At 37.6% G+C, this 26144-nt stretch overlaps 1 protein-coding gene across 1 annotated transcript in view; it reads left to right on the forward strand.

Annotated features, from left to right (window-relative positions):
* Positions 1 to 26144, forward strand: part of LOC126243870 (serine/threonine-protein phosphatase 6 regulatory ankyrin repeat subunit C-like) — a 383629-nt gene that overhangs the window by 275537 nt on the left and 81948 nt on the right. Inside the window, exons 16-18 of the mRNA XM_049948195.1 lie at positions 4009 to 4119; positions 8330 to 8428; positions 25266 to 25685. Of these exons, the coding sequence (XP_049804152.1) occupies positions 4009 to 4119; positions 8330 to 8428; positions 25266 to 25685 (630 nt within the window). The remainder of the gene's footprint in view (positions 1 to 4008; positions 4120 to 8329; positions 8429 to 25265; positions 25686 to 26144) is intronic.

Raw genomic sequence — 26144 nt, forward strand, 5'->3', positions numbered from 1 at the left:
CTGCAGCAAGACCGTTGCCACAAGACAATGATAGTTCATAAAAATTGGAACTTGCAGTTGGATCCTAATGGAGAAATAAAACTAATCAAGAAGGAATTATTGACATTTTAATACATATTTACACATATGAACATTTAGTTAGTAGAATGCAATAATCAAATAATATCATGCCATATGTTACTAGAAACTTCAAACATCGAAACCAGCTTCTCTCTTTATTCTTCCAGTAATGTTCAAGAAATATTTTACAGGGTTACAAATTTTAACTCAAAATATTCTGCTAAAAATTAACAGTGTAAAATAATACATTATTAAGAGGAGTGATTACTTTATTGATCAGACACTTTCCATTTGTATGAAAGTTCTTTTACAACAGGAACTTCCCCAGAGGAATGGAACCAATTATATACTTATTGCAATACTTTTTGCATTCCAAAACACACAAGAAAATACTTTCTCTAATAGGTTGTCAGAGTTCTCAGTTAAATATAAATTCCTGTCCACAGCACAACATGGTTTCAAAATAAGTTTCTCAGCTGACACTGCCATTTGTTAAATTGTTAAGTTGGACAATGGGGTAAGTACTACTGGGACATGCCTACCCTATCCAAGGCTTTTGATGTAATTTATCAAAACATGTAAATGAATGAACTTCTCAGAGCAGGTGTCTTTAGCATAACCAACAACTGGCTGATTTCTATCCAAATCAGTGGAAACAGATGATTCAGTTGCAATTTTGTGAAAACACTAATTAAAATAGGCACTATTCTGGCTACTAATTCATTAATAATGATGTACTATAGGATCTGTACTGGAACGTGCAATGAAGCATGTTTAACCCAACCATTTAACATGCTACAGACACTCTTCATTTTCTTGTTCCCACAAATATAAAAACATGACTGCACCAAAAGGGTACAAGAATTTATCAACATTTGGTAAAGGGTTTTATATTCTTATTATTGCATACATACTGCATCCAACCCAAAACATTGTGGTGTCATTGATTCAGAAGGTATCAGGATTTGAAGAAATCACAATATCATTACCAAATAAAAATACTTCCATCAAAATTGAAACATAAGAACCAACAACTTAGCTAACTTTGTAGACCAATTGTTCATGATTCTGAGAAATCAATAGTTTAATGGCCTGTAATACAAAACTTATTGATTAATTAAGATGTAATCTCAAATTCCCACCACAGGGTGACACTGTAAATAGCCAGTATTTGTGGAGGAATTTCAGTGGAGTTACAGTTGGAGTCAGTTGGGAGCTTGGACTATGTTGAAAAGTGAAGTGTACTGCATGGAAATACTATTAGAATTCTCAAGATAACTATGTTAAAATAGTAATATCAATGGTGGATGAAGAAAATTATGTGTTGATGTTTGTATCATGCACTGATTTGTAAATAAGCTGTGAACCATTATTATCAGTGGCATATGTGTTTCAAGAATATGTTGGTGATTAGCATTTGGCATTATCAAGGGTTATATATTTTGTGGGAATAAATTGCCCAGAAATAACAAATGCTGTGTGTAAGTGTTTATTAATTAACATGCCCACCACTTCATATTTTATTGCACTTCCACTATTGAAAATTATAGACTAAAAGTTCACAGGCAATCAGTGGAAAGATGAGCTTGACATAGAAAGAAAAATGCACTATAAATGAAAATATTTCAAGCCCACCTCATCAGTATTCTATGTTAATGCCTTGATATGAAATGAGTATAGCCAGTTTCCTATTCAGTTCGCATGTATCACAAATATCTTAACTAGTTTTGAGATATACAAACCTCTTGAAAAGTGTATAACAGAAACTTTGAGCAATGTATATAATTGGTCTCATGTATAACAAACTAATAGTGAATGAAAAAATGGTATTATTAAACACTCAAGAAGAAGGAATGCACAGAACATAAACTTGCCTTGCTGATAAACTGCCTAAAATGTTAGGCATTTTGTTGTAAAGTGACATAAACTGTAAAAGAACTGCATACTTTTAGGGGATAATTTGTAAAGGATGAATGCTTTACTAAAATGAAGAAATTATGAGGGTACTGGTAATTTGAAAAGTTCTTGGATGAAATAGAAAGGGAAAACTTACCTCAGTGAAAACTTTTTATTTTTCAATGTAGTCATACTGTACACCAATGCATTTGGTGTAGCAATGTTCCAGTGTCTTGATCTCATCTTGAAAATTAGGTTCCTACAGGACTAATATGTGTCAACTTTAGCTGTCAGTTTTCCATTTGAAGAGCTCCTCATCCACTGAGGTAAAAGTTTTGAGATCGGGGAAGAGATGAAAGTCTCATGGAGTCAAATCAGGCAAATAAGGTGGATGTGGCAACAATTTGTATCTTAGTTCATGTATTTTTGCCATGACAGTGACACTTGCGTGCATGGGTGCACATTGCCTTGATGACAGATGACTTTCATCAAGACCTCATGAAGTACTTAAAGAGATGTCTGCACCACAGATCTCTACCCAGAGCACTGATAGGTTATGTGTTCTCATAAAGGACGACCTATTATTAAGTGGAAAACTCATTACTCTATTGCTGACGTCTGCTGGTGAGTCTGCAAACTTCTCAAACTATATATAAATTCATTTAAAACAGCTAGGGTGGAAACTTCACAATTTTGAGATGTCTCTATTGATGAGAATTTAAAATGTAAAAATACGCTGTTGAACTTCCGAAACACTTCTGTTCAGCAACAGTTGCACTACAAGTCATTGCAAATATTAACGAGGGATAAATGAATAAATTACAATGTTAAAAAAGGAAAACAGTTCCTAATGCTCTGCAAAAAATAGGAAGTTTTTCCCTTTTTAATGTTATTATCATGTTCTGCTAAGCACCAACAGAAAATTTGGTCAATGAAATAAATTACATACTTGTGCTACGTTCATTCAATAATGGCCTTTGGGACTCATCGTTAAGAAATAAAGTTTTCTTTGCTCGAAAAGGTGCTTTAAGAATAATATGTGTTACTCACTCCTGATCGCCTCGTAGACATCTGTTTAAGGACTATTGCTTCACAGTATATGATGTTTGTTGTAAATAACATATTACAGGAACAATTATGTATACAGTTGCAACACCAGGAGAAATGGTTGATGTTACTCAGTATCAAGGTTAACTTTAGCCAAGAAAGGGATGCACATTGGTGCCACCAAAATGTTTATCACCTACCCCATGATATATGATACCTGGCAGATAGCAAAGTTAAATTTGAGAAACACGAATGAAGTTTCCCTCAGTGATTCCTATTCCAAGGAAGAATTTTTATTTGCATAATACGTAAAAGGTGATATATGTGATATACTGATTTACGTCAGGAAGGAAAAAGACCTTGTAAATGGCTGACATGTAGCCATATTTACAAATGAATGTGTAATAAAACCATAAAATGATTCATCCACATCATTGCAATTAATCATAAAAAAGATTCATGGAACATGAAGCTTATTATACGAAAGTGATGAAAGAGGGCCAATACTTCTTCATTTTTGTTGGTTGCATATGTCCTTGTCAGATGCATTATACTACTCTGTTAACTAAGGAAGATGAGCTGGGTGCTGAATGACACTGTTTGGATTTTCATTGACCTGATACGCTCTTCATTGCGGCTGATGTTCTTGTTCAATGTAAAATGCTACCACCAAGCCTTATAATCAAATAACGATCTGTAGGCAGAACACATATGGACAGCCCCTTTACAAATCTGGCATGTCTTTTCAGAGGACACGTAGATTAAGAGACTCCACTTTTATTGTGCTTGAAATGTGATGAAATACTTCATTTACTCCCATGAAATTTATTTTACTGGAGTTAATGGCTTGGCAAAATGTGAAAAAGTCTGCAGCTGACAGAATGCCTTGGATGGTACTATAATCAAATTAATTCATTTATTGTAGTTGTAGTGTCCCACAATTCTTTTCACATTCTTTTTCCACATGACTCTGACAATGAATAACACAGGACTGGTCTGTTGCAGGATGTTCCAAAGTTCGCTGAAAGGCTTCTACAAGCTGGAGCCAATGTGAATCTTAAAGATCATAATGGCATAACACCACTTCATTGTGCAGCAAAGACAGGAAACTGTAAGGTATGAGATTAGTAGCTTTTTGTCTGCCCCCTTGGCTGAATGGTCAGCATGTCTGACTGTCACAGAGCAGGTTTGGGATCAACACCTAGTTGGGTCAGAGATTTTCTCCTTTCACAGTCTCTGTGTTGTGTTATCCTCATCATCATTTCATTATGTTTGATGTACAAGTCACCCTATCTAGCATCAACTGGAAAGGGATTCAATTCAGTGGCCAAACTTCCACAGGTGCACTCTCCCGGCCACCGAGGCCGTAAGATCATATCATTTCATTTCATTTCAACAGTTTATTAACTTGTGATATATTACACTCAGTCATAGACTTAATGCAGAAGCAGATTCCTGTAAAGTACACAGCTTGCCATTAAAACAGCAACACCATGATGATGGGATGCAACAAATGTTAAATAGGTATTAAGTGTACTACATACTCGAGCAGGCACGTAACTAGTGCCTGAGAGGACAGGTGCATTCTTCAGTTGGCCATGCAGGTTTTTAAAGACAGGTCATGTCCCTAGAGTCAGGAAGTGGGCTTGGTTGCAGCAAGACAAGTATCTTCACCAACAGTTTGATGACATCTGGAGCACTGCAGACTAACAGCATGGCAGCCATTGTTGCAGCTTCAGCTCATGTGGTGGCAGAGAGAGGCATATCAGCAATGGTGTGCCTAGTGACAACACTGGAAGTCTGGTTTGGTGTGCAGCACCACAATGGTCATACCCATGTGTGGAGGTTCAGAGGAGAACAAACTTTACCAGACTGCATTTGTCATCACCATTTGGCCCGGAAACTAAGGTGATGGCATGGGTGCCATTGGATACACAACAAAATTTCCTCTCATTCTCATAGCTAGTAATTTGAACATCTGCCTTTACATTTCTGATGTGTTGTGGCTGTGGCTGTGCCCTCTCTTCAAGGTTGCCAAAACATTATTTTTTAACAAGATAATGCAACACTACATGTTGCCCATGCTGTCCTGGTCTACCTCAATACAGGGTATGTTCAGCTATTGCATTGTACAACCTGATCTCCAGATGTTTCATCCACTGCAAATGTCTAGTCATGGTTTGCTGAGAGACTGGCATTAGACCACTTGCTAGCCATTGTGAACAATGAACTCCGGCATAGAGTTGAAGTAGCATGAAATGACTTAACTCTATCTGCCAGCCAAGCTCATTTTGACTTGGTCCTCAAACAGGTTAGAGCCACTTGTGCTGTCATAGGTGGTAACTCTATAGGATAGAGGTTTTCAGAAATGACCATGAAGAATTGCCTTTTGTGATGGCTCAGTTTTCATTTTACAGTGACTGGTTTCAGGTCACCTACAAACTTGTCATCAGATCATACTCAGTTTTTAGTGATTGTTTGTGGCATTGTGTAGATCATTGTGTAGCTATGGCAAGACAGAAAAAATGAAACCAGTCAACAGTGAATGTGTAGCTTGCACCAGGAATTACTTAAATTTAATTGCATTCTTAGTTTTAATCCTGGTGCACAAATCAATTTTGAAAATATGGTTTATGTTTTCCAGTTATGTTGATTACACAATCTTTAAGTTGACCTTAGGTCCACATCCATAACTGAGTGGTCAGCATGGCGGAATGCCATACGAAGTGTCCAGTTTGATTCCCAGCCAGGCTAAAGATTTTTTCCATTTGGGAACTGGGTGTTGTGTTGTCTTCACCATCCTTTTGTCCTCATCGACACACAACAATCAAGTTGCTGAAGTGTTGTCAGCTTGCACCAGGTGACCTGTCTATCCAACTGGAGGCCCTAGAGACACACATACCAATACCCCCCCCACCCCCCCCCCCACCCCTCACACACACACACAAATACACACAAGTTGACCTTCTGATATAAATAATTCCAGATACCTCGCCACACCAGTGCTTGCACCTTACATTTTTTCCTGTCTTACAACAGCCGCACAAAAACCCTCATAATATTACATCCACTAAAAACTATGAACTGTCTGATGAATTGCTAGGTAACAAAAGTCGTTGTCGTAAGATAAAAATTGAAGCATCCCAAAAATCAACTGGATGTCATTCTCAATGGAGAGAAGTCTTCCAAAGTAAGAGGGATTTCAGGTGTGCCACAGGGGAGTGTCTTAGGACAGTTGCTATTCACAATATACATAAATGACCTTGTGAATGACATCGGAAGTTCACTGAGGCTTTTTGCAGATGATGCTGTGGTATATCGAGAGGTTGTAACATTGGAAAATTGTACTGAAATGTAGGAGGATCTGCAGCGAATTGACGGATGGTGCAGGGAATGGCAATTGAATCTCAATGTAGACAAGTGTAATGTGCTGCAAATACATAGAAAGATAGATCCCTTATCATTTAGCTACAATATAGCAGGTCAGCAACTGGAAGTAGTTACTTCCATAAATTATCTGGGAGTACGCATTAGGAGTAATTTAAAATGGAATGATTTTATAAAGTTGATCGTTGGTAAAGCAGATGCCAGACTGAGACTCATTGGAAGAATCCTAAGGAAATGCAATCCGAAAACAAAGGAAGTAGGTTCCAGTATGCTTGTTCGCCCACTGCTTGAATACTGCTCAGCTGTGTGGGATCCGTACCAGATAGGGTTGATAGAAGAGATAGAGAAGATCGAACAGAGAGCAGCGCACTTCGTTACAGGATCATTTAGTAATTGCGAAAGCATTACGGAGATGATAGATAAACTCCAGTGGAAGCCTCTGCAGGAGAGACACTCAGTAGCTCGGTATGGGCTTTTGTTGAAGTTTCGAGAACATACCTTCACCGAAGGGTCAAGCAATATGTTGCTCCCTCCTACGTATATCTCGCAAGAAGACCAAGACCATGAGGATAAAATCAGAGAGATTAGAGCCGACACAGAGGCATACCGACAATCCTTCTTTCCACGAACAATACGAGACTGGAATAGAAGGGAGAACCGATAGAGGTATTCAAGGTACCCTCCGCCACACACCGTCAAGTGGCTTGCGGAGTATGGATGTAGATGTAGATTTCTTGAAATCTTCCCATCACAGTTTCCACACCCATAATGAATTAAATGTTTGCACCTGAGTATTAAATTTTGCATGCTGTATACCTCCAAATCAACTACACATTTAATAATATTTTCTTCATACTATATTATGTATGCACAAAAAGTAAAATTTCAATATTGACTAATGTTCCTGCTGTTGAAAATTTGATGGCCTGCAGTATAGTATCACAAAGATTGTCTGGCAAAACAGTGTCTGAGATAAGCAGCTTTAGCATTAATATCCCGACACTCATTATCAGTTCATTGCCTGGAATTATGTGCCACAGTGAAATAGGTCCACCGGCCACGGTGGCCGAGCAGTTCTAGGCGCTTCAGTCCGGAACCGCGCGACTCCTACGGTCGCAGGTTTGAATCCTGCTTTGAGCATGGATGTGTGTGATGTCCTTAGGTTAGTTAGGTTTAATTAGTTCTAAGTTATAGGGGACTGATGACCTCAGACGTTAAGTCCCATAGTGCTCAGAGCCATTTTTTTTAAAATAGGTACAACATCCACCATAGTGTGTCTGTACTTCTCAGAAAACATGGGACTAATTGTAAAAAGAGTACAGAAGTATTTATACTTATTCCAGTTCTTCTTGCAACATGAAAAATACTGGTGTAGTTATTTTCAAATAGTGCAGATTGACTGTCAGCCAGCAATGTATCTGATGAGTGATGCTCAGCTGCATTGAGAACTGTAACATGTCTAGTTTTCTACACTCTTTCCATCTCACTTTATTGACCTATTCATTTAGCCCCTGATTCATGGAGTGCTCCTGATGCATGGTGTGGACAACTCTCGTATTCAACAAAACATGCCTGTTCTGAATTTTCATCAGACTGATGGTAACAGAATTGTGTATTACAGGCTGATATTGATGACCGATGGGGACACTTCTGACTAAATGCTTCTTAACTGTCACCTTTCATTACTATAAGAAAACATTATTTTATTTTCAAAGCCCATTGCGAGACTTGAAAAATAGAAGTCAGTCACGTAAATTACAAGCTGTTGTTTATTGCCTTCCATTTGTATTCTGTGAACTATGTGATTGCACATACATATGCTTATTTGTATTTATTAAAGTTTGTGGTCGTAAACCTAAATTTTGTTGTAAACTTTGTAGTATTAATACTTACTACTTGCAATTTAGAAACAACTCATAATATAATTCTCTTGTTTCAGCTCATAAAAATTCTACTCAGTGCTGGAGCTGATGTTAATTCAATGGATGTGAATGGTGCAACTCCATTACTCATGACATCTAAACACTGCTTTACGCAGGTACTATGTTATCTTTATCAGTCTATGTTACTAGACACTGTCCATATTTACTGTATTTAGGAGACTATGTAAGCAAAATAGTCACTAGCAACTTTGAACTAAATTAGGGAATGGATAGATTGCTACACTCACCATAAAGATGACCCCTTGAGTTAGAGTCACAGCAAAAAGACTGCTATACATTATAGCCTTTGGCCAAAGCTTTCTTCAGCAAAGAAAACACACACATTCACCAAAGTAAGCACACCTCATGCACACATGACTGATACCAACTGGTCGGAGCTATCATTGGTAGCATGTGTGCATTAAGTGTGCTTGCTTGTGTGAATGTGTGTTTTCTCTGCTGAAAAAGACTTTGGCCAAAAGCTATAATGTGTAACAGTGTTTTTTTTGTGCCTGTCCGCAAGTCAGTGGGTCATCTTTGTTGTGATTAGCAGTCTATTCTTTACCTATATTCCAACCTGGAGTTTCCATTGTTTAATTTCACGTTGGAACTATGTTTTATTCAGTCCTATTCACACACAAATATAGGAGGTGCAGGTAAGTAAAAAAATGAGCATCTGGTACAATGGGTCTATGGAATGGTTCCATTCAAAAGTAATCATCACTTGTGTTAAGACACTCATCCCACTGAGAGATGAGACATTCAATTCCTGTTTCATAGAATGTGGTCAGCCACTGATGGGTCCATAACTGCATGCAGTCTTGCGGTTCCTCATCTGACTGAAACTGGTGTCCACGCCAAAGATGTGAAAATCACAAAGTGAAATATCTCAGCTGATACACAGTTACACAAGCAGACACACCTCATGCACATATGACTGCTATCTTCAGTCACTCTGGCCAGACTGCAACTGTAGCATTGAGTGAAAGCAGCAGTCTGGAGTAGTGCAAGTAAGGGGAAGGGGTAGAAAGGTACTGGGTGAGGGGAGGGGGAGGGGCAGAAAGGAGTGCTGTCTGATGGAGCATGCAGGGACTAGAAAGTGACAAACAAGACTACCAGGCACATTGTTGGGAAGCTGGCTAGAGGCGGGAGTAAAGAATTATGTATTTGTGCATGTTTTTTGCAAGTCTGTAAGTATTTTAATACTTCTTTTTCTGTTCTCCATATCCACTCACAACCACCTTATGCCTTCATTTGCCCATTTCCTATGTCATTTACTGTTTCCCCAACCCCATCCCTGCCACAGCAGAACCCTGCCCCATCTTTCTGCACTAGTTCAGAAAAGTATCCCTCCCTATGGCTAAAACGTAGTCCTACACCCTGTTCTTTAAATGGTGCCTAAAGTGTGAACCAACCCCCCCCCCCCTTCCCCACCAATGATCTTCACAAACGGGCACTATCCCCCAGACCTAGTCCGCAAACAAATTTCCCATGCCATACTTCAAATAAGTATTTTGTCTCTGTTACTGATAGCATGAGGTTGCCAGGTTCAGTAAATAATGCAATGGAATATCTGAGACCAGTGCACACAAGCAACCTCAGTAAAATTGAATTGACACTTACTTCACCCAAAGAAATAGAATCCATCATAAAGTCCTTGAAATCAAAGCATTCTAGTGGTTATGATAACATATCAACAAAGTTAATAAAAGAGTGTTCATGTGAGCTTAGTCATATCTTAAGTTATTTGTGTAATCAATCACTTATCATAGGAACATTCCCAGACTGGCTTAAATATGTTGAAGTTATACCTCTCCACAAGAAAGGGAACAAAAAAATGCCATAAAATTACCAACTGATCTCACTTTTGCCAAAGTTTTCAAAAATCTTTGAAAAGGTTATAATCAAGCATCTTCTTAAGCACCTTAGTGAGAATAACATATTGTCAAAGTCACAGTTTGGGTTTCTTAAGGGTTCTGATATTGTGAAAACTATTTACACTTACAGTGAAATCAGAGGCAACTGGCGTGTTCAGTGACTGTCAAAGGCTTTTGACTGTGTGAATCACAGCATCTTTTAAGTAAATTAAAATAATATGGCATCACTGGTAGTGCTGCAAAATGGTTTCAGTCATATCTTACTAATGGAAAACAAAGTGTGTCATTACATAACACTTCAGCAGTAGGCAGTCAGACATAATCTGACTGGGAAAAAAATTACATGTGGTGTACCCCAAGGTTCCATACTAGATCCACTACTTTTTCTTGTGTATATTAATGACCTGTCATCTGTTACATTACCAGATGCCAAGTTTGTCTTATTTGCAGATGATACAAACATTGCAATAAATATTAAATCAAATATAAATTTAGAAAGGGCAGCAATTCACTGTCATTAAACTCTGAAAAGACCCACAATATGCAGTTCAGAACTTCCAAGAGATTGTATTGTATTGTATTGTATTGTATTTCCTTCTAGTGTGTGTATAAAATATGATGACACGAGAATAGGAGAAGTTGAGAGTGTAAAATTCTTGGAATTGCATCTTGATAATAAATTGAGTTGGGAGCAATGTACTAATGAACTGCTATAGCACCTAAACAAGTCTGTGTTTGAAATGAGAATGATGTCAGACATAGGAGATGTAAATATAAAAAACTGGCATATTTTGCTTATTTTCTCTCCATTATGTCATCTGGTATCATATTTTGGGGTAACTCCACAAACCGAGAAAAAATTTTTAGAGTACACAAGCATATAATAAGAGTAATGTGCAGTGTAAATCCAAGAACATCATGTCGAAAACTATTCAAAGAATTGGGCATACTAGCCACAGCTTCTCAGTATATATATTACTTAATGAAGTTTGTTGTAAATAACACATCTCTTTTTCCAACTAACTGCTTAGTACACAGTATCAATACTAGGAATAAGAACAATATACATAAAGATTTAAAATCACTTACTCTTGCCCAGAAAGGAGTCCAGTATTCAGCAATGCATATTTTCAATACGTTACCAGCAACCATGAAGAGTTTAGTTTCAGACAAGGCACAATTTAAACATAGTTTAAAAGAATTTTTGGTGGCCAACTCCTATGCCATCCGTGAATTTCTCAACAAGTGCAGTAGACCATTGTAATGAAAATATATTATACTTTAAGTTTTGACAATACTTGGTTGTAACAGCCAAGTAACTACCTACTGTGTGAATGATGGATGTATGGAAATCAAATGTAAGTCTTAAGTCTGTAAACAGTGGAAGTTTAATTTTAAACCTTGCACATAATTTGACTGTTCTTAACTGAGGATCATTGAAATGAATAATTTACTTTAATTTTTGACAATACTTGGTTGTAATAGCCAAGTAACTAGCTACTGTGTGAATTATGGATTTAATGAAAGCAGATGTAAGTATTAAACCTCTAAATACATGTACACAATTTTACTGTTTATTGACTGAGGATCATTAAAATTAATGATACTCAAGTTTTCATAATTACATTTTTGTAATGTGTTTATCTGACATGTTCCACACCCTGGAGGATCCCCTCTTTTGTGGGTCTATGGAATGAATAATTAATCTAATGTAATCACTACACACACCCAGTTCTCCAATTATCCCCAATAATCAGCTACAAAGGAGTGCCCTTTCATCACCAAATACTATCCGAGACTGGAAAAAGTGAACCACATCCTTTGTCAGGGCTTTGATTATCTATCATCATGTCCTGAAATGAAGGACATCCTTCCCAAAATCCTTCCACCCCTCCTAAAGTGATGTTCCATTGCCCACTCAACTTACACAACATCCTGGTCCATCCCTTACAGAAGTCCCAATCCCAACCACTTGCCACAGGGATCATATCCCTATGGAAGACCAAGGTGCAAGACCTGCACAATCCATGCACACAGCACTTCCTATTCCAGTTCTGTCACATAACATGCTTGATTTTAATGATTGCTTCATAACCCAGGCCATTTGATCCTCTCATCCACCACCATCTTTTCAGAATTGCATAAATGAGAGTTATCCTTACAACATATTGTTTCTCCTGAGATTATACTCACTTCAACCTATTATAACATACTGACCCCATACCCTCCACCCAACAGTTTCCGCCACCTCTATCCTATCACCTCTTCCCAGTTCACACCACCATTCTTTGCTGCTGTCTCTCAGTGCAGCAACAAGTCAACAAGTCTTTTCCTCTCTTCTGATTCTCTCCTTTTCCTCTCAAGATCCCCCTCCACCAGACAGTACTCTTCTCTCCACCTGCCTGTACCCTGCTATCCCTCCCTCTTCCCTGCACCACTACAGATTACTCATATTATGCAGTACAACAGTTGCAATCTGAGCAGAGTGGCCAGAGATAACAGTCATGTGTGCATGAGGTACACCTGCTTGTGTAAATGTGTGTGTCTCTTCCTTTCTTTTCTCTTCCTTTCTTTTCTGAAGATGGCTCTGGCCAAAAACTCAGTGAGTAACAGTCTCTTCATTGTGCCTATCAGCAGCTCAACATGTCATCTTTATAGTGAGTAGCAATCTGTCCCTTTCATAATATTGTTGATGTACTCACTTAGCTATTATGTTTGTGGATACTAAATTTGTTCAACAAGCAGAACTTAATAACAGAATTGTGGACTGTGATAGCTTGTTAAAGGATTTATTTGAAAGCTAGCATGTTTCTTCCTTTTTGTGTGCATGTTGGCAACTCAATGTTTCTATTGCTCAGTGAGTGGTATACTTTACAGCAAACATTTAGTATGGTTCACTGACATGAAATTACATGCAATAAGAAATAAAATTATTTTCAAATAATACAATATTTTCAATGTGAACGTGCTGCTAAGTTGAATTTATCTTCTTTTGTGATACTTAGATGTGTCTTTCAATCAAATCTTTCTTTATAACTTTACATACTTCTCCCATCCATTCTGATTTAGCCCATAATCATCATTACTCCAGTGTTGTGCTAAACAATAGCTCATAAAGAATGTACAAAGCTAATGTTAATACATAACTTGCAGTGTCAATTAATCTCCTTCTTTAGAAATGTGAGTTACATCCTCACATGTTATTTATTTTATTCATCACATATTTCAAGTATATAAATTCGTCATCTTTGTGTGAACAAATATCTTCCTGTCATGTCATGTCAGTTGTTCACCAAAAGAAGAGAGATGAAACTTTCCAAAATGAAAGAAAGAAGAAAGAGGTATAAATTAAAGGGATGTAAGAAAGAACTCACTGTAAGCTGCTTGTTGAACTTATACTATAATTTGAAATAAGATCATGATCTGAACTATATATGAAATGTGGCTTATTAGAATCATTGCATACCGTGTGCAGGTCATTAGATGTGCTGTACAGAAGACATGTCAAGTTTGAAATGAATATAATGATTTACAAAAGATCTTTTTACATTGTTTTTAGAAAGTTATGAAATATATACCGGTATTAACAATTATGCAAGTGCATCTAATAAAAATACATATAACACTACAATATTTGTTATATATTTACAGTTTATAGATTAGTAGTCTATAGCTTGCTATTGTTCAAACTGTGCAACTGTCTTCCATTAATTCTTCAATAATATAGTAACATTTTTCTACTAAAATGTTATGAAGTAATATTTTCAAAGAAGCAATGTCCATGTTTAATGTTTTCCTACCTTGTAGTCTGTTATATATTGCAGCCTCATATAAACTTTTGTCTCAGCATAAAGTTTAAAGTAATGTGAGGGAAGTTTGAAGTTCTCCTTGTGGTGATTACCATACCTGTGGTTAAAGCAGTTGTAAGCATGCCTCTGATGTGATTGGACATATTTTTGTATTTTGGGTGAACAATGTAATTTCGGTTTTAAAATGTGAAAATTCAAAAGACAGTTTGATATAATGAGATGTGACAACAAATTAACATAAGAACAAAAATTCTGCAACAACATTATTGAATATTATTTAGATCAATTTAACCATGAGAACCTAAAATGTGAGAATTTCAGCTTCAAGAATCAGACCCCTAGACATGAAGAACTGGAGCCAACTGTGCAAGAAAAGATAAGTAACAAGTTTATTGTAAATTTTACTTCTCTTGAATCTTCAGAAGAGACTTTACCATACTGGAGAGTAGCAACAACAAAGAAGGGGGGGGGGGGGGAGAAGATTACACTTGCTAGATATCAAGTCTGTTTCATTAGCAGCTGACACAAACATTTCGAAGATGGCGGCGCGTGTAAACGTACTAATAAACCGATCCGCGGAAAATTACGAGTTTTTAAATCCTGTGTGTGTAAAATGCAGTAAGAAGGTGAAATATGGTGTTAAATTATGTTCGTGGTCACAGAAATGGATCCATCGTCAATGTTTAAATGTCTTAGAGGAAAAAAACATGACCTGTGACTGTGGAAATGTGCACTGTAACTATCGTTATATCGTGTGTTTACAAACGGAATGCGAAGAAGAATGCACGACTTCTTCATTAAAATATGATCTTGTGTTAGCTAAACTATATGTAGAGAAGCTTGAATCAGTGATAGATAGTGTACAGAAGCTGGAAGAAGTGATAGACCATTCAAAGGGTAGTGAAACGGTTGTAAACGAACAAAACGGTAACTTTATTAGGCCTAAAAAGTTTTGTCGTGTTAATCGTAACGAAAACAACTTTCGTCTCCCACAAGCAAATAAGTTTGAATTTTTAACGTGTGATGAATATGAAATATGTGAAAAGAGCCAAAGAAAGGAAGTACTTTCATCCAATGCAGCGACCACAAATCATTGTGTGAAAAAGAAAGAGGAAATAAACAACTCAGTTAGGCCTACATTTTGTAGCTCCAAAACAATTACAAAAATCGAAATATATTCAGACAGCCAAGGGCGAAACATAGCTACTGACTTCCGTAATAAAAGCAATGTGAACTTAACTTCCATGGTGAAACCAGGTGCGAAATTCTGCACAGCAACTGCAATAAGCCACGAAAAAATTCACACATTAAGCAACAAAGATTTTGCCGTTTTCCTGGCAGGAACAAACGACGTCGCAAGAAACGAAAAACAAGATCTGTTGCTTTCACTAAAAAGGCGACTGTATGAACTAAGATGTACTAACGTCATTGTATTTTCAGTACCACATCGTCATGATCTAGCGGAATGGTCCTGCGTTAACAAAGAAGTGGAAAGTGCAAATAGTGAGATGAAACAGATATGCAAACGATTCGAAAATGTGACTTTCATTGATATAAGCAAACTAGGAAGGAGATTCCATACTAGACATGGTTTCCACTTAAATAGATTAGGAAAAAATTTCGTAATTGCAAAAATAATAGAAATAGTAAATGCCAACACGAAACTAAGTTGTGACACTTCAAACGTAATTCCCCTCAAGGACAAGACCCACAGACTACTTGGTGAATCTGAAAATGAAGCATCACCACTACAAGAGAAGTGTGATGTTCTGACATTGCAAGAAAACACACCGAGTGCTAGTAGTTCACAAGGAAGCATATCAAAAACAACAGAACCAACACCTGAAGTATCAGAAACAGACACACCACCATCATCACCAACAGCAACAACAACAACAGAAACGACAGCATCAATGACACCGGGAGCTACACCAGCAGCAGCAGCAAGCAACTTACCATATCCCAGTGAACGACCTACAAGGCGCAGAAAACCTGTCCTTCTGGAGGATTTTTGGTACCTCGCCAGGGCAAGGAATGGAGTATGACACCACAAAATACCTTATTTAAGTCAGTAAAGCAGAGAAATCTACAACAAGGTATTTACAACTTTAAAATAATCCACCAGAATGTACAGGGCTTGAGCAAGAAATATGAACAATTAGACGTGTTTGTAAATGAAACTATGCCTGATGTGCTTGGTATTAGTGAACACTGGCTATCGGATGCCAAATTAGAACTTTTTAAACCTCTAAACATGGTACTAGCTAATAAGTTTTGCAGATCTACTATCAGAGGTGGGGGTGTATCAATGTATGTTAAGAGCACATTTGATTTTAATTCTGTAAATGTAAGTAAATATTCATTAGAAGGGACAATTGAATTATGTGCAGCATGTATAAAGATACCAAATGACAAAATTTATGTTATATGTTTATATAGACCACCAGGTGGAGACTTCGAAGTTTTCTTAACAATGTTTTGTGACATGATAGAGAATGTTTTTATATCACACCTGAACAAGTTAGTAATTATAGGAGATTTCAACATAAATGTATTAGCAGATAAGTTACACACTAGACTATTCAAGAATACTCTGCTTGAATATAATGTAAGATACCTGATAAACACTGCAACCAGGGAGACTGAGACATGCCAGTCTGCAATAGATAACATAATCACTGGTATTCATCTTTACGATCTTACATCTTCTGTTATTATAAGTGCTTTGTCAGACCACCATGCAGTAGAACTAAGTGTGCACATAAAAAAGGTTCCTACACACAGTTGCTATAGATATATTAGGGTGAATACAGACCAAAATATAACTCAGCTGAATAATATGCTAAGGAATGTGGATTGGAACAGTGTTCTAACGACACTTCATAGTTATGGCAAATTCTCAAGTGAACTATTCTACATTCTTAACCAAGCCTGCCCATTAATAAAAAAGAGAATTCAGTCACATGCTGTAACCCGAAACTGGATATCAAGTTCAGTCACTGAGGCTAGAGAAAAACTAAGATGGTATGAGTATGCTATGTTAAATGACTTGAGCAATAAAAAATTAAAAGAAGAATTCAAAAAGTATCAGAAATACTATGTAGACCTCCTAATTTCAGAAAAACAGAAACATTTTGAAAGTGTCATTCAGAACTCAAATAATATCTCCAAAACATCATGGTCATTAGTAAATAGAGAAATAGGTAAATCTGGGAACCATACAACTGAAAATCACTTGCTGATAAACGGCACAATAGAAACTGATCAGAATAAGATAGCAGATCAATTTAACAATTACTTTGCTTCTGTTGGCTCCAGCATAAACAATCAGCTTAAAAATCATAAATACAAATTCAGAGGAACACCAGTGTCAGGATGTATATTTTTGATGCCAACAAGTAAAGAAGAAATAATTAAAATAGTGAGTAGCTTAAAGAATTCCCATGCAGCAGGGTATGATGGTCTTAGTCTGGACACTCTTAAGAAATGTATACATAAAATTGCATCACCTTTATCAACAGTTATCAATTCTCATATGGAAGATGGTCTATTTCCAGATGAGTTGAAAATTGCCCGAGTTGTGCCTATTTTCAAAAAAGGAAACAGGAATTTAGTAGAAAACTTTCGACCCATTTCTGTTCTTCCAATAATATCCAAAATCTTTGAGAAAGTAATATACATAAGAATCTGGAACTTCCTGGTATGCAAAAAAGTGATTTCTAAGGGGCAGTATGGGTTTGTCAAGGGGTCATCCACCATTACAGCAGCATCAAACTTAATCGAAGGTGTCACTCAAGCAATAGATAATAAAGAACATGTATGTGGCATCTTTCTAGACTTACAAAAAGCATTTGACTGTGTTGATACGACCATATTGCTGGACAAACTGTGGAACTATGGCATTCGAGGCACAGCCCATAATCTGATGAGGTCGTACTTGACAAATAGGAAGCAGTTTGTGTCTTTTAGCACTACAGAGGGAACATACAAATCAAACACCACTGACATAAATTTTGGTATCCCACAGGGGTCAATATTAGGACCACTTCTTTTTATTATCTATGTAAATGATATTCAGTCCATAACAAACCATGCAACAGCTATCTTATATGCAGATGATACCACGTTAATATGCAGCAATCCAAGCTATTCACAACTCGAAGTGGAATCCAATACTGCAGCAGGCTTAATTCTGCAGTATTTTAATGAAAACAAACTAAAATTAAACACAAATAAATCTGTCTATATTGAATTTGATCTTGGGAGGCAAAAAACTCATGAAAACCAAATCTTAATGGGTGACGAATACATTAAAAAACAATACTCGACCAAATTTCTTGGCCTGACACTAGATGCAGAGTTAAACTGGTCTGATCATGTGAATGATATTTGTAAAAAGCTATGTACTACCATATATGTCCTAAGAAAACTGACACCTTTTTGCAACATCACCACTCTGAGGCAAATATATTTTGCACTATTTGAATCCCATCTAAGTTATGGGATAGAGGTATGGGGATCCAGCAGTAAAGGTAATATGAAAAGTGTACTTACCTTACAAAAGAAGGCACTTAGAATTATGGGAAAGAAATGTGCCAGGGAGTCCTGCAGAAATTTGTTTAAAGAATTTAAAATACTAACTGTTCATAACCTGTATGTGCTGAAGATAATCATTATGGCAGTAAACAGTAACAAAACACTCAATAAAGAAATACACGATCACAACACTAGAGGTAGAGAGAGACCCCACATCATCTCTCATAGAACAACACTTTATGAGAAAAGCCCTCACTATGCAGGCATAAAACTACTGAATTGCTTCCATCCTAATATCTCCAAATTGCCCATTACAAAACTAAAAATGAAATTAAAATTATGGCTCCTAAACAATCCTGTATACTCAATAGATGAGTTCCTAGATTTAGTACACTTGTATGATGGAAGACCATCTATCTAAAAATATATGTAATCTCAGGTCTTACACTGTGTCACAAACTGTAAATATTTGAATGTGAGATATGAATACTGTTACAAACTGTAGACTCCTTAATCTAAGTATGGCAATAACAACTTTTTTTTCTGTATAGTCCAAATATGTAACTCTGTTCTCTCAACTAAATTTAGAAAAAGTTGTGTAGATAAAAGTGCCAGCCAATAATATGTAACCCTAGTAAGTAAGGCTCTGACTTATCCAGAAGACTGGAACAAAAAAAAGTTTTTTTGTAATCAGTTGATGTTGGATCAAAATAAAAATAAATAAAAAAAAAAAAATAAAGCAATACTTTTCAAGTTTACATTGGTTATTATGTACAAAAATCAAAATTTCAAGAATGTGCAATGAAGGAATGGTTAGTATTTTTAATTTCTTTGATAATGGGTGACATGACTCATTTTATGGGCAACAAACATGTTTCTAATGATTTTCTTCAGAATAATTAATAACCTTGTGCTCTTTGTAGAATTTCCCCAGAATATTATCTCATGCCGAATAACTGACTCAGAGTAACTATGATAGACAGTCTTTTTGTGTTGATATTAGTGGCACCAGATAAAGTAAACATCACAAAGCTAGGGAATTTAATTTATTTTACAATAAGTCTGTATGTGTCTTTCCGTTAAGACTTTTGTCAAGAATTTCACTTGGCTTCCTTCTGTCATCAGTTGAGTATTATAAAGCAATTTTTACAGGGCCCATTTCTGTCTCTGGTTCAGAGACAAACTGCATTATCTGGATCTTGGTGACATTCAGTTTTAGTCCATCTTTATGGAACCAGGATTTCGTACAAAGTGTGCAATTTTTTCAATTGTGTCCTTTTCTATCAGTACTGAGGTGCCATTTGTGAACAAGATCGAATGAGCATTGATATTCAATGGTAAATCATTGACATACAACAAGAACAGTATGGACCCAGTACTGAACCCTGTGGGACCCCTTGGGAAACTGTTTTCCATTCAGAGTACTAGATGACTGAATCTGATGTTGAAACAACACTTTGTTTCATTTCTATCACATGCCCTAAGAGTTGAGCTACTGTAATGCAGTATCCTTCGTATTGGAGCTCTTAAGTTTGTACAGTAGTGATGAGTGGTTCACTGAATCAAAGACTTTTGTTAGTTACGATAATATTCCTGAAACCTTTTTGTCCTGGTCCAGTGAGGTGCTTAGGTTTTCTGTGAATTCTCTGATGGCGTTTATTGTGCTTTTTCCTCTTTGGAAACCAAACTGATTTTTAGATATAATGTCATTTTTTATAAGAAAATTTTCAAGTTGTTTTGTGGTGAAGTTTTGGATGTGTATCATTGCTTAACACAAAAAAAACAATGTTCAGTACACCACATCTTATTATGGATATCCTCCACCAAAAAAAATATACGTATCTTGTGTAATCCGGGGTGCTGCTTCCAGACGCTGCTGTAGGTTCATCTTGATGTTACTGCATCACCACATGGGAATAATGTAATGGTTTAAATAAGTTTCAGAAATTCCTGTTCGCAAAGAATTTTATTTTGCATGCTAGATGTTTGGTGGCGAACGTACAAAATCTGACTACATGCTGTTAATATAAAATTTGCTCCAAGACGGACTTACGTATGACTGACACAAGACTGACTTATGGCAGTGTACAAATTGCCTCTATTTATATGATTCTAAACAATTACTGTTATTGTTACATACTGAATTTTGCATACATAACAATTAAAGTTTTTACATACATCTTCCCAAATTACATAGAAAATTACATGGGATAATAGTGAATAATTTCATAAAAAGACAGGAAAGAATCTGTTTCTATTAGGACTATAAATTACATGTTTTATCATTGCAACAATATATATTACTATACTAACTAAAAGGAGAATTATCCTATTATTTACAGGCAAACAGTCGATTAATTTTATTGAATGAAAGGCCTAGATTCAATTAATTAAATTTTTTACGAGTAAAGTTTTACATTTCCATATAGTCGTAAGTACAGTAAATACAGTATTAAGTAAACTAACACCAACTAGAACATGAGCATGTTTGATTCTGACTGAAAATCATCATGTCATATATTAGGAGAATGAACAATTTAAAATATCTATCCCTCAATAACTTGAAATATCAGAACGTTCATTGTTAATTACTCCATAATTACAATAGCAATTTTATTCCTACCATGTGCCTGTATTTTGTATTGTGTGTAAATTATGATGGTACATTAGTTTTTAATCCAATAGGTTTCCTTCATTCTATATACTGGTGAGGCCCAATGTAAACAATGTCAAAATAATACGAGGGCCGTTCAGAAAGTAACCTCCAGTTGATTTAAAAAAATACACCAAGTTAAATAAAAATATTTTAATATATACATCTTACAACTACATCTTTGCACTATTTTTCTACATAGTCTCCATAGCGATTGAGGCACTTATCATATCTCTTCACAAGCTTTGAAATTCCTTCTGCATAAAAATCACCCGCTTGTGCCTGGAGTCAGCCTGTGACCGCATCTTTGAGCTCTTCGTCGTCATCAAACCGCTGTGACCCGAGCCATTTCTTCAAATGCATGAAGAGGTGATAATCACTTGACGCCAGGTCTGGGCTGTAAGGTGGATGGTTGATAACGTCCCACTTGAAGGACTCAAGAAGGGCCGTTGTTCTGCGAGCAGAGTGAGGACGGGCGTTATCGTGCAAAAAAACGATACCGGAAGTCAGCATACCACGGCGTTTGTTCTGTATAGCCCGTCGTAACTTTTTTATTGTTTCACAGTACACGTCTTGATTAATGGTCGTACCACGTTCCATGAATTCAACCAACAACACCCCTTTGGCATCCCAAAACACCGTTGCCATCAGTTTTCTGGCAGAAAAATCTTGCGAGGCTTTTCTTGGTTTGGTAGGCGAATTTGAATGTGCCCACATCTTTGATTGTTCTTTTGTCTCAGGGTTCATGTACTTAATCCAGGTTTCGTCACCGGTCATGATTCTGTTTAACAATGGTTCTCCTTCGTCCTCATAACGTGACAGAAAGTGTAATGCAGAGGCCATTCTTTGAGTTTTGTGGTGGTCGGTAAGAATTTTGGGCACCCATCGTGCACAGAACTTACGGTAACCCAATCTTGCTGTCACTATCTCGTACAAGAGAGTCTTAGAAATCTGTGGAAAACCAGTAGACAACTCCGACATTGAGAAACGTCGATTTTCACGAACTTTTGCATCAACTGTCTGAACGAGTTCGTCAGTCACCAATGATGGTCTACCACTCCTCTCTTCATCATGAACATTTTCTCGTCCACTTTTAAATAAATGTACCCATTCATGGACAACTCCTTCACTCATAACTCTTGGTCCGTACACGGCACAAAGCTCACGATGAATAGCTGCTGCAGAATATCCTTTGGCTGTAAAAAACCGTATGACAGCACGCACTTCACATTTGGCGGGGTTTTCTATTGCAGCACACATTTCAAACTGCCACAAAAACTAAACTAGCGCAGGTACGACGTTCACTCGAGCACGGCTTGATGCCGACTGACCTGTTGAGTGCGTTGAACGCACAGATGGCGTTGCTACTCCCCCCCACAACCCGCACTGTGACCAATCGGACGTTACTTTCTGAACCGCTCTCGTAGTTCAAATTAGTGTAAATTACTAAGTTACAGCATGGAGAATCTTCAGTGTATTTGAATCCATATAACCAGAAACATGATTCCTTCATTCTACACTCCTGGAAATGGAAAAAAGAACACATTGACACCGGTGTGTCAGACCCACCATACTTGCTCCGGACACTGCGAGAGGGCTGTACAAGCAATGATCACATGCACGGCACAGCGGACACACCAGGAACCGCGGTGTTGGCCGTCGAATGGCACTAGCTGCGCAGCATTTGTGCATCGCCGCCGTCAGTGTCAGCCAGTTTGCCGTGGCATACGGAGCTCCATCGCAGTCTTTAACACTGGTAGCATGCCGCGACAGCGTGGACGTGAACCGTATGTGCAGTTGACGGACTTTGAGCGAGGGTGTATAGTGGGCATGCGGGAGGCCGGGTGGACGTACCACCGAATTGCTCAACACGTGGGGCGTGAGGTCTCCACAGTACATCGATGTTGTCGCCAGTGGTCGGCGGAAGGTGCACGTGCCCGTCGACCTGGGACCAGACCGCAGCAATGCACAGATGCACGCCAAGACTGTAGGATCCTACGCAGTGCCGTAGGGGACTGCACCGCCACTTCCCAGCAAATTACGGACACTGTTGCTCCTGGGGTATCGGCGAGGACCATTCGAAACCGTCTCCATGAAGCTGGGCTACGGTCCCGCACACCGTTAGGCTGTCTTCCGCTCACGCCCCAACATCGTGCAGCCCGCCTCCAGTGGTGTCGCGACAGCCGTGAATGGAGGGACGAATGGAGACGTGTCGTCTTCAGCGATGAGCGTCGCTTCTGCCTTGGTGCCAATGATGGTCGTATGCATGTTTGGCGCCGTGCAGGTGAGCGCCACAATCAGGACTGCATACGACCGAGGCACACAGGGCCAACACCTGGCATCATGGTGTGGGGAGCGATCTCCTACACTGGCCGTACACCACTGGTGATCGTCGAGGGGACACTGAATAGTGCACGGTACATCCAAACCGTCATCGAACCCATCGTTCTACCATTCCTAGACCGGCAAGGGAACTTGCTGTTCAAACAGGACAATGCACGTCCGCATGTATCCCGTGCCACCCAACGTGCTCTAGAAGGTGTAAGTCAACTACCCTGGCCAGCAAGATCTCCGGATCTGTCCCCCATTGAGCATGTTTGGGACTGGATTAAGCGTCGTCTCATGCGGTCTGCACGTCCAGCACGAACGCTGGTCCAACTGAGGCGCCAGGTGGAAATGGCATGGCAAGCCGTTCCACAGGACTACATCCAGCATCTCTACGATCGTCTCCATGGGAGAATAGCAGCCTGCATTGCTGCGAAAGGTGGATATACACTGTACTGGTGCCGACATTGTGCATGCTCTGTTGCCTGTGTCTATGTGCCTGTGGTTCTGTCTGTGTGATCATGTGATGTATCTGACCCCAGGAATGTGTCAATAAAGTTTCCCCTTCCTGGGACAATGAATTCACAGTGTTCTTATTTCAATTTCCAGGAGTGTATATATTGGTGAGACACAATGTAGACAATGTCAAAGCAACAGTTTAAATACGTGTAAATTACTAATATTACATATATCCCTCTTCGGGAGTGTGGAGATGAGACTGAAATAGGGTACAGGATCACAAAAAGAGTTGTGGTATTACACAACAGAACTTTCTTAAAGTTAGTCTTGTGGTGGTTAGCATAAATTACAAAATTTGGGTTTCTATTTACTTTAAGCTTATTATGTAATTGCTTTTTTCTGGCACTAGAAACTATTATTCCTGGTGTAATCCAATTCACTTTATTCTTTACTTTTTTTGATAAGATTTTGCGAGGAATGTTTCATTGAAGACATATTAAAAAAAAAATCTAAAAATTTAACAGAGGTTGTGTAGTATGAAACACCATGTTCTACAGGCTAGTTTATGACACTTAATGTATCACAAAACAAAATCTAAATATTCTCTATTTATTTATTTATTTTATTTTATTTATTATTTATTTGTCCTGTAGATCAAATCAGTACAATGGCTTGTGCAACTGATATGAGATTAGTCAATACAAATATACAGTTTACAGGACTCTAAAACAGTAAACAAGAACACAGAAGAATGATTATTTTACATTACCTACAAATTATGTTACTTAAAGTTACAACTTTACAGAGAATTGTTACATGATGTGACAAAATTGACTTAACAACATTCAACTTTGATACATTATCATGCACTAAGACAATTTTGATTCCAAATATTGCTGGATGGTATAAAAGCAGTCTTTTATTAAAAGAGATTTCACTGTCTGTTTGAATTTATTTATTTCTCTACTAAAATTCCTTGTCATATAGTATTCAGATTTCAGTTACTCTGATTTTTGGCACTCTATATACAAAGCAGAATGATCAGATATTCTTAGATCTAGACAAAAATTCCTTGTATCGGCAGATTGGTAATTTGTAAAAATATTATCTGCAGGTTACTGATTGGAATGTTTCTCTAATGCACACAGGAGGGATTAAACCCAGATTTCTGGATTAAATCATGAAATTTTACTGTGTCACTGCATTCAACTGATGTAATTAAACTAAAGTCTACCAGTTAAAGAAAATCAATAAATGAAAATGTATTAATTTTAAAAACTTCCGTTTGTTGTAGGCTGCACAATTACTGCTTGATGCTGGAGCTAATTTAACAGCAAGTGATAAAGATGGTCAGCAAATCATACATAAGGCTTCCCAATTTGGGGACACTACAGCCATTGATTATCTTGTGGAAAAGTGGCCATCAACATGGGGCTGTGACAGCCATGGAAATACTGTTCTACACTTTGCTGCTAGAAGTCGTAGAAATAGACTGATCAGCATAGAGCATATCCTAAAGATGAATCTGGTGTCTGTAGATGAGAGGAATGTGGAAGGACACACAGCACTAGCAATGCTTGTGGAGCGCGGTAGTAAATCGCACTCTACACATGGTGAAGTAGAGATATTGTTGACAGAAGGAGCAAGTCCCACTACAAAGGACAACAATGGGAAAATGCCTCTGCACACCGCAGCTAGTGTTGGCGATGTGAAGGTAGAGTCAGTACTATTAGTTTTTGATATAAGCATAATTTTATGAAATTAAAATTAATTTGTTGAACAACAACTGTTATGTAAATAAGGATAGGTACTGTAGGGAAACTGAGAGCAGTTTAGGAAAGGTAGATAAAATTTCTAAGCAGTCACTGAAAATTGACTTCAAACAGATAACAAACACGCACCTACACATAGAGTCTGAATCACATTATACTGTGTAGCTTGCTCCACAACTGGTCAGTGTGATATCAACTCATACACCTCCAACTTTCTGAATTTTGCATATTTGAACAATATTTGTGACATATTCTTCATTCCTGGAAATCTACTAGCCACAATCTGTACTATTTCTAGCTATTCATGTATCTCCTCTCCTACTCCTGTCGTCACTTTATTGATCTACCTTCATGCCACCCTCAGTCCTCATGATTTGTTTTTATTTATCTGCCTCAGTGAA

Source organism: Schistocerca nitens, chromosome 1 (assembly GCF_023898315.1).
Source record: "Schistocerca nitens isolate TAMUIC-IGC-003100 chromosome 1, iqSchNite1.1, whole genome shotgun sequence".
Taxonomy (NCBI): domain Eukaryota; kingdom Metazoa; phylum Arthropoda; class Insecta; order Orthoptera; family Acrididae; genus Schistocerca; species Schistocerca nitens.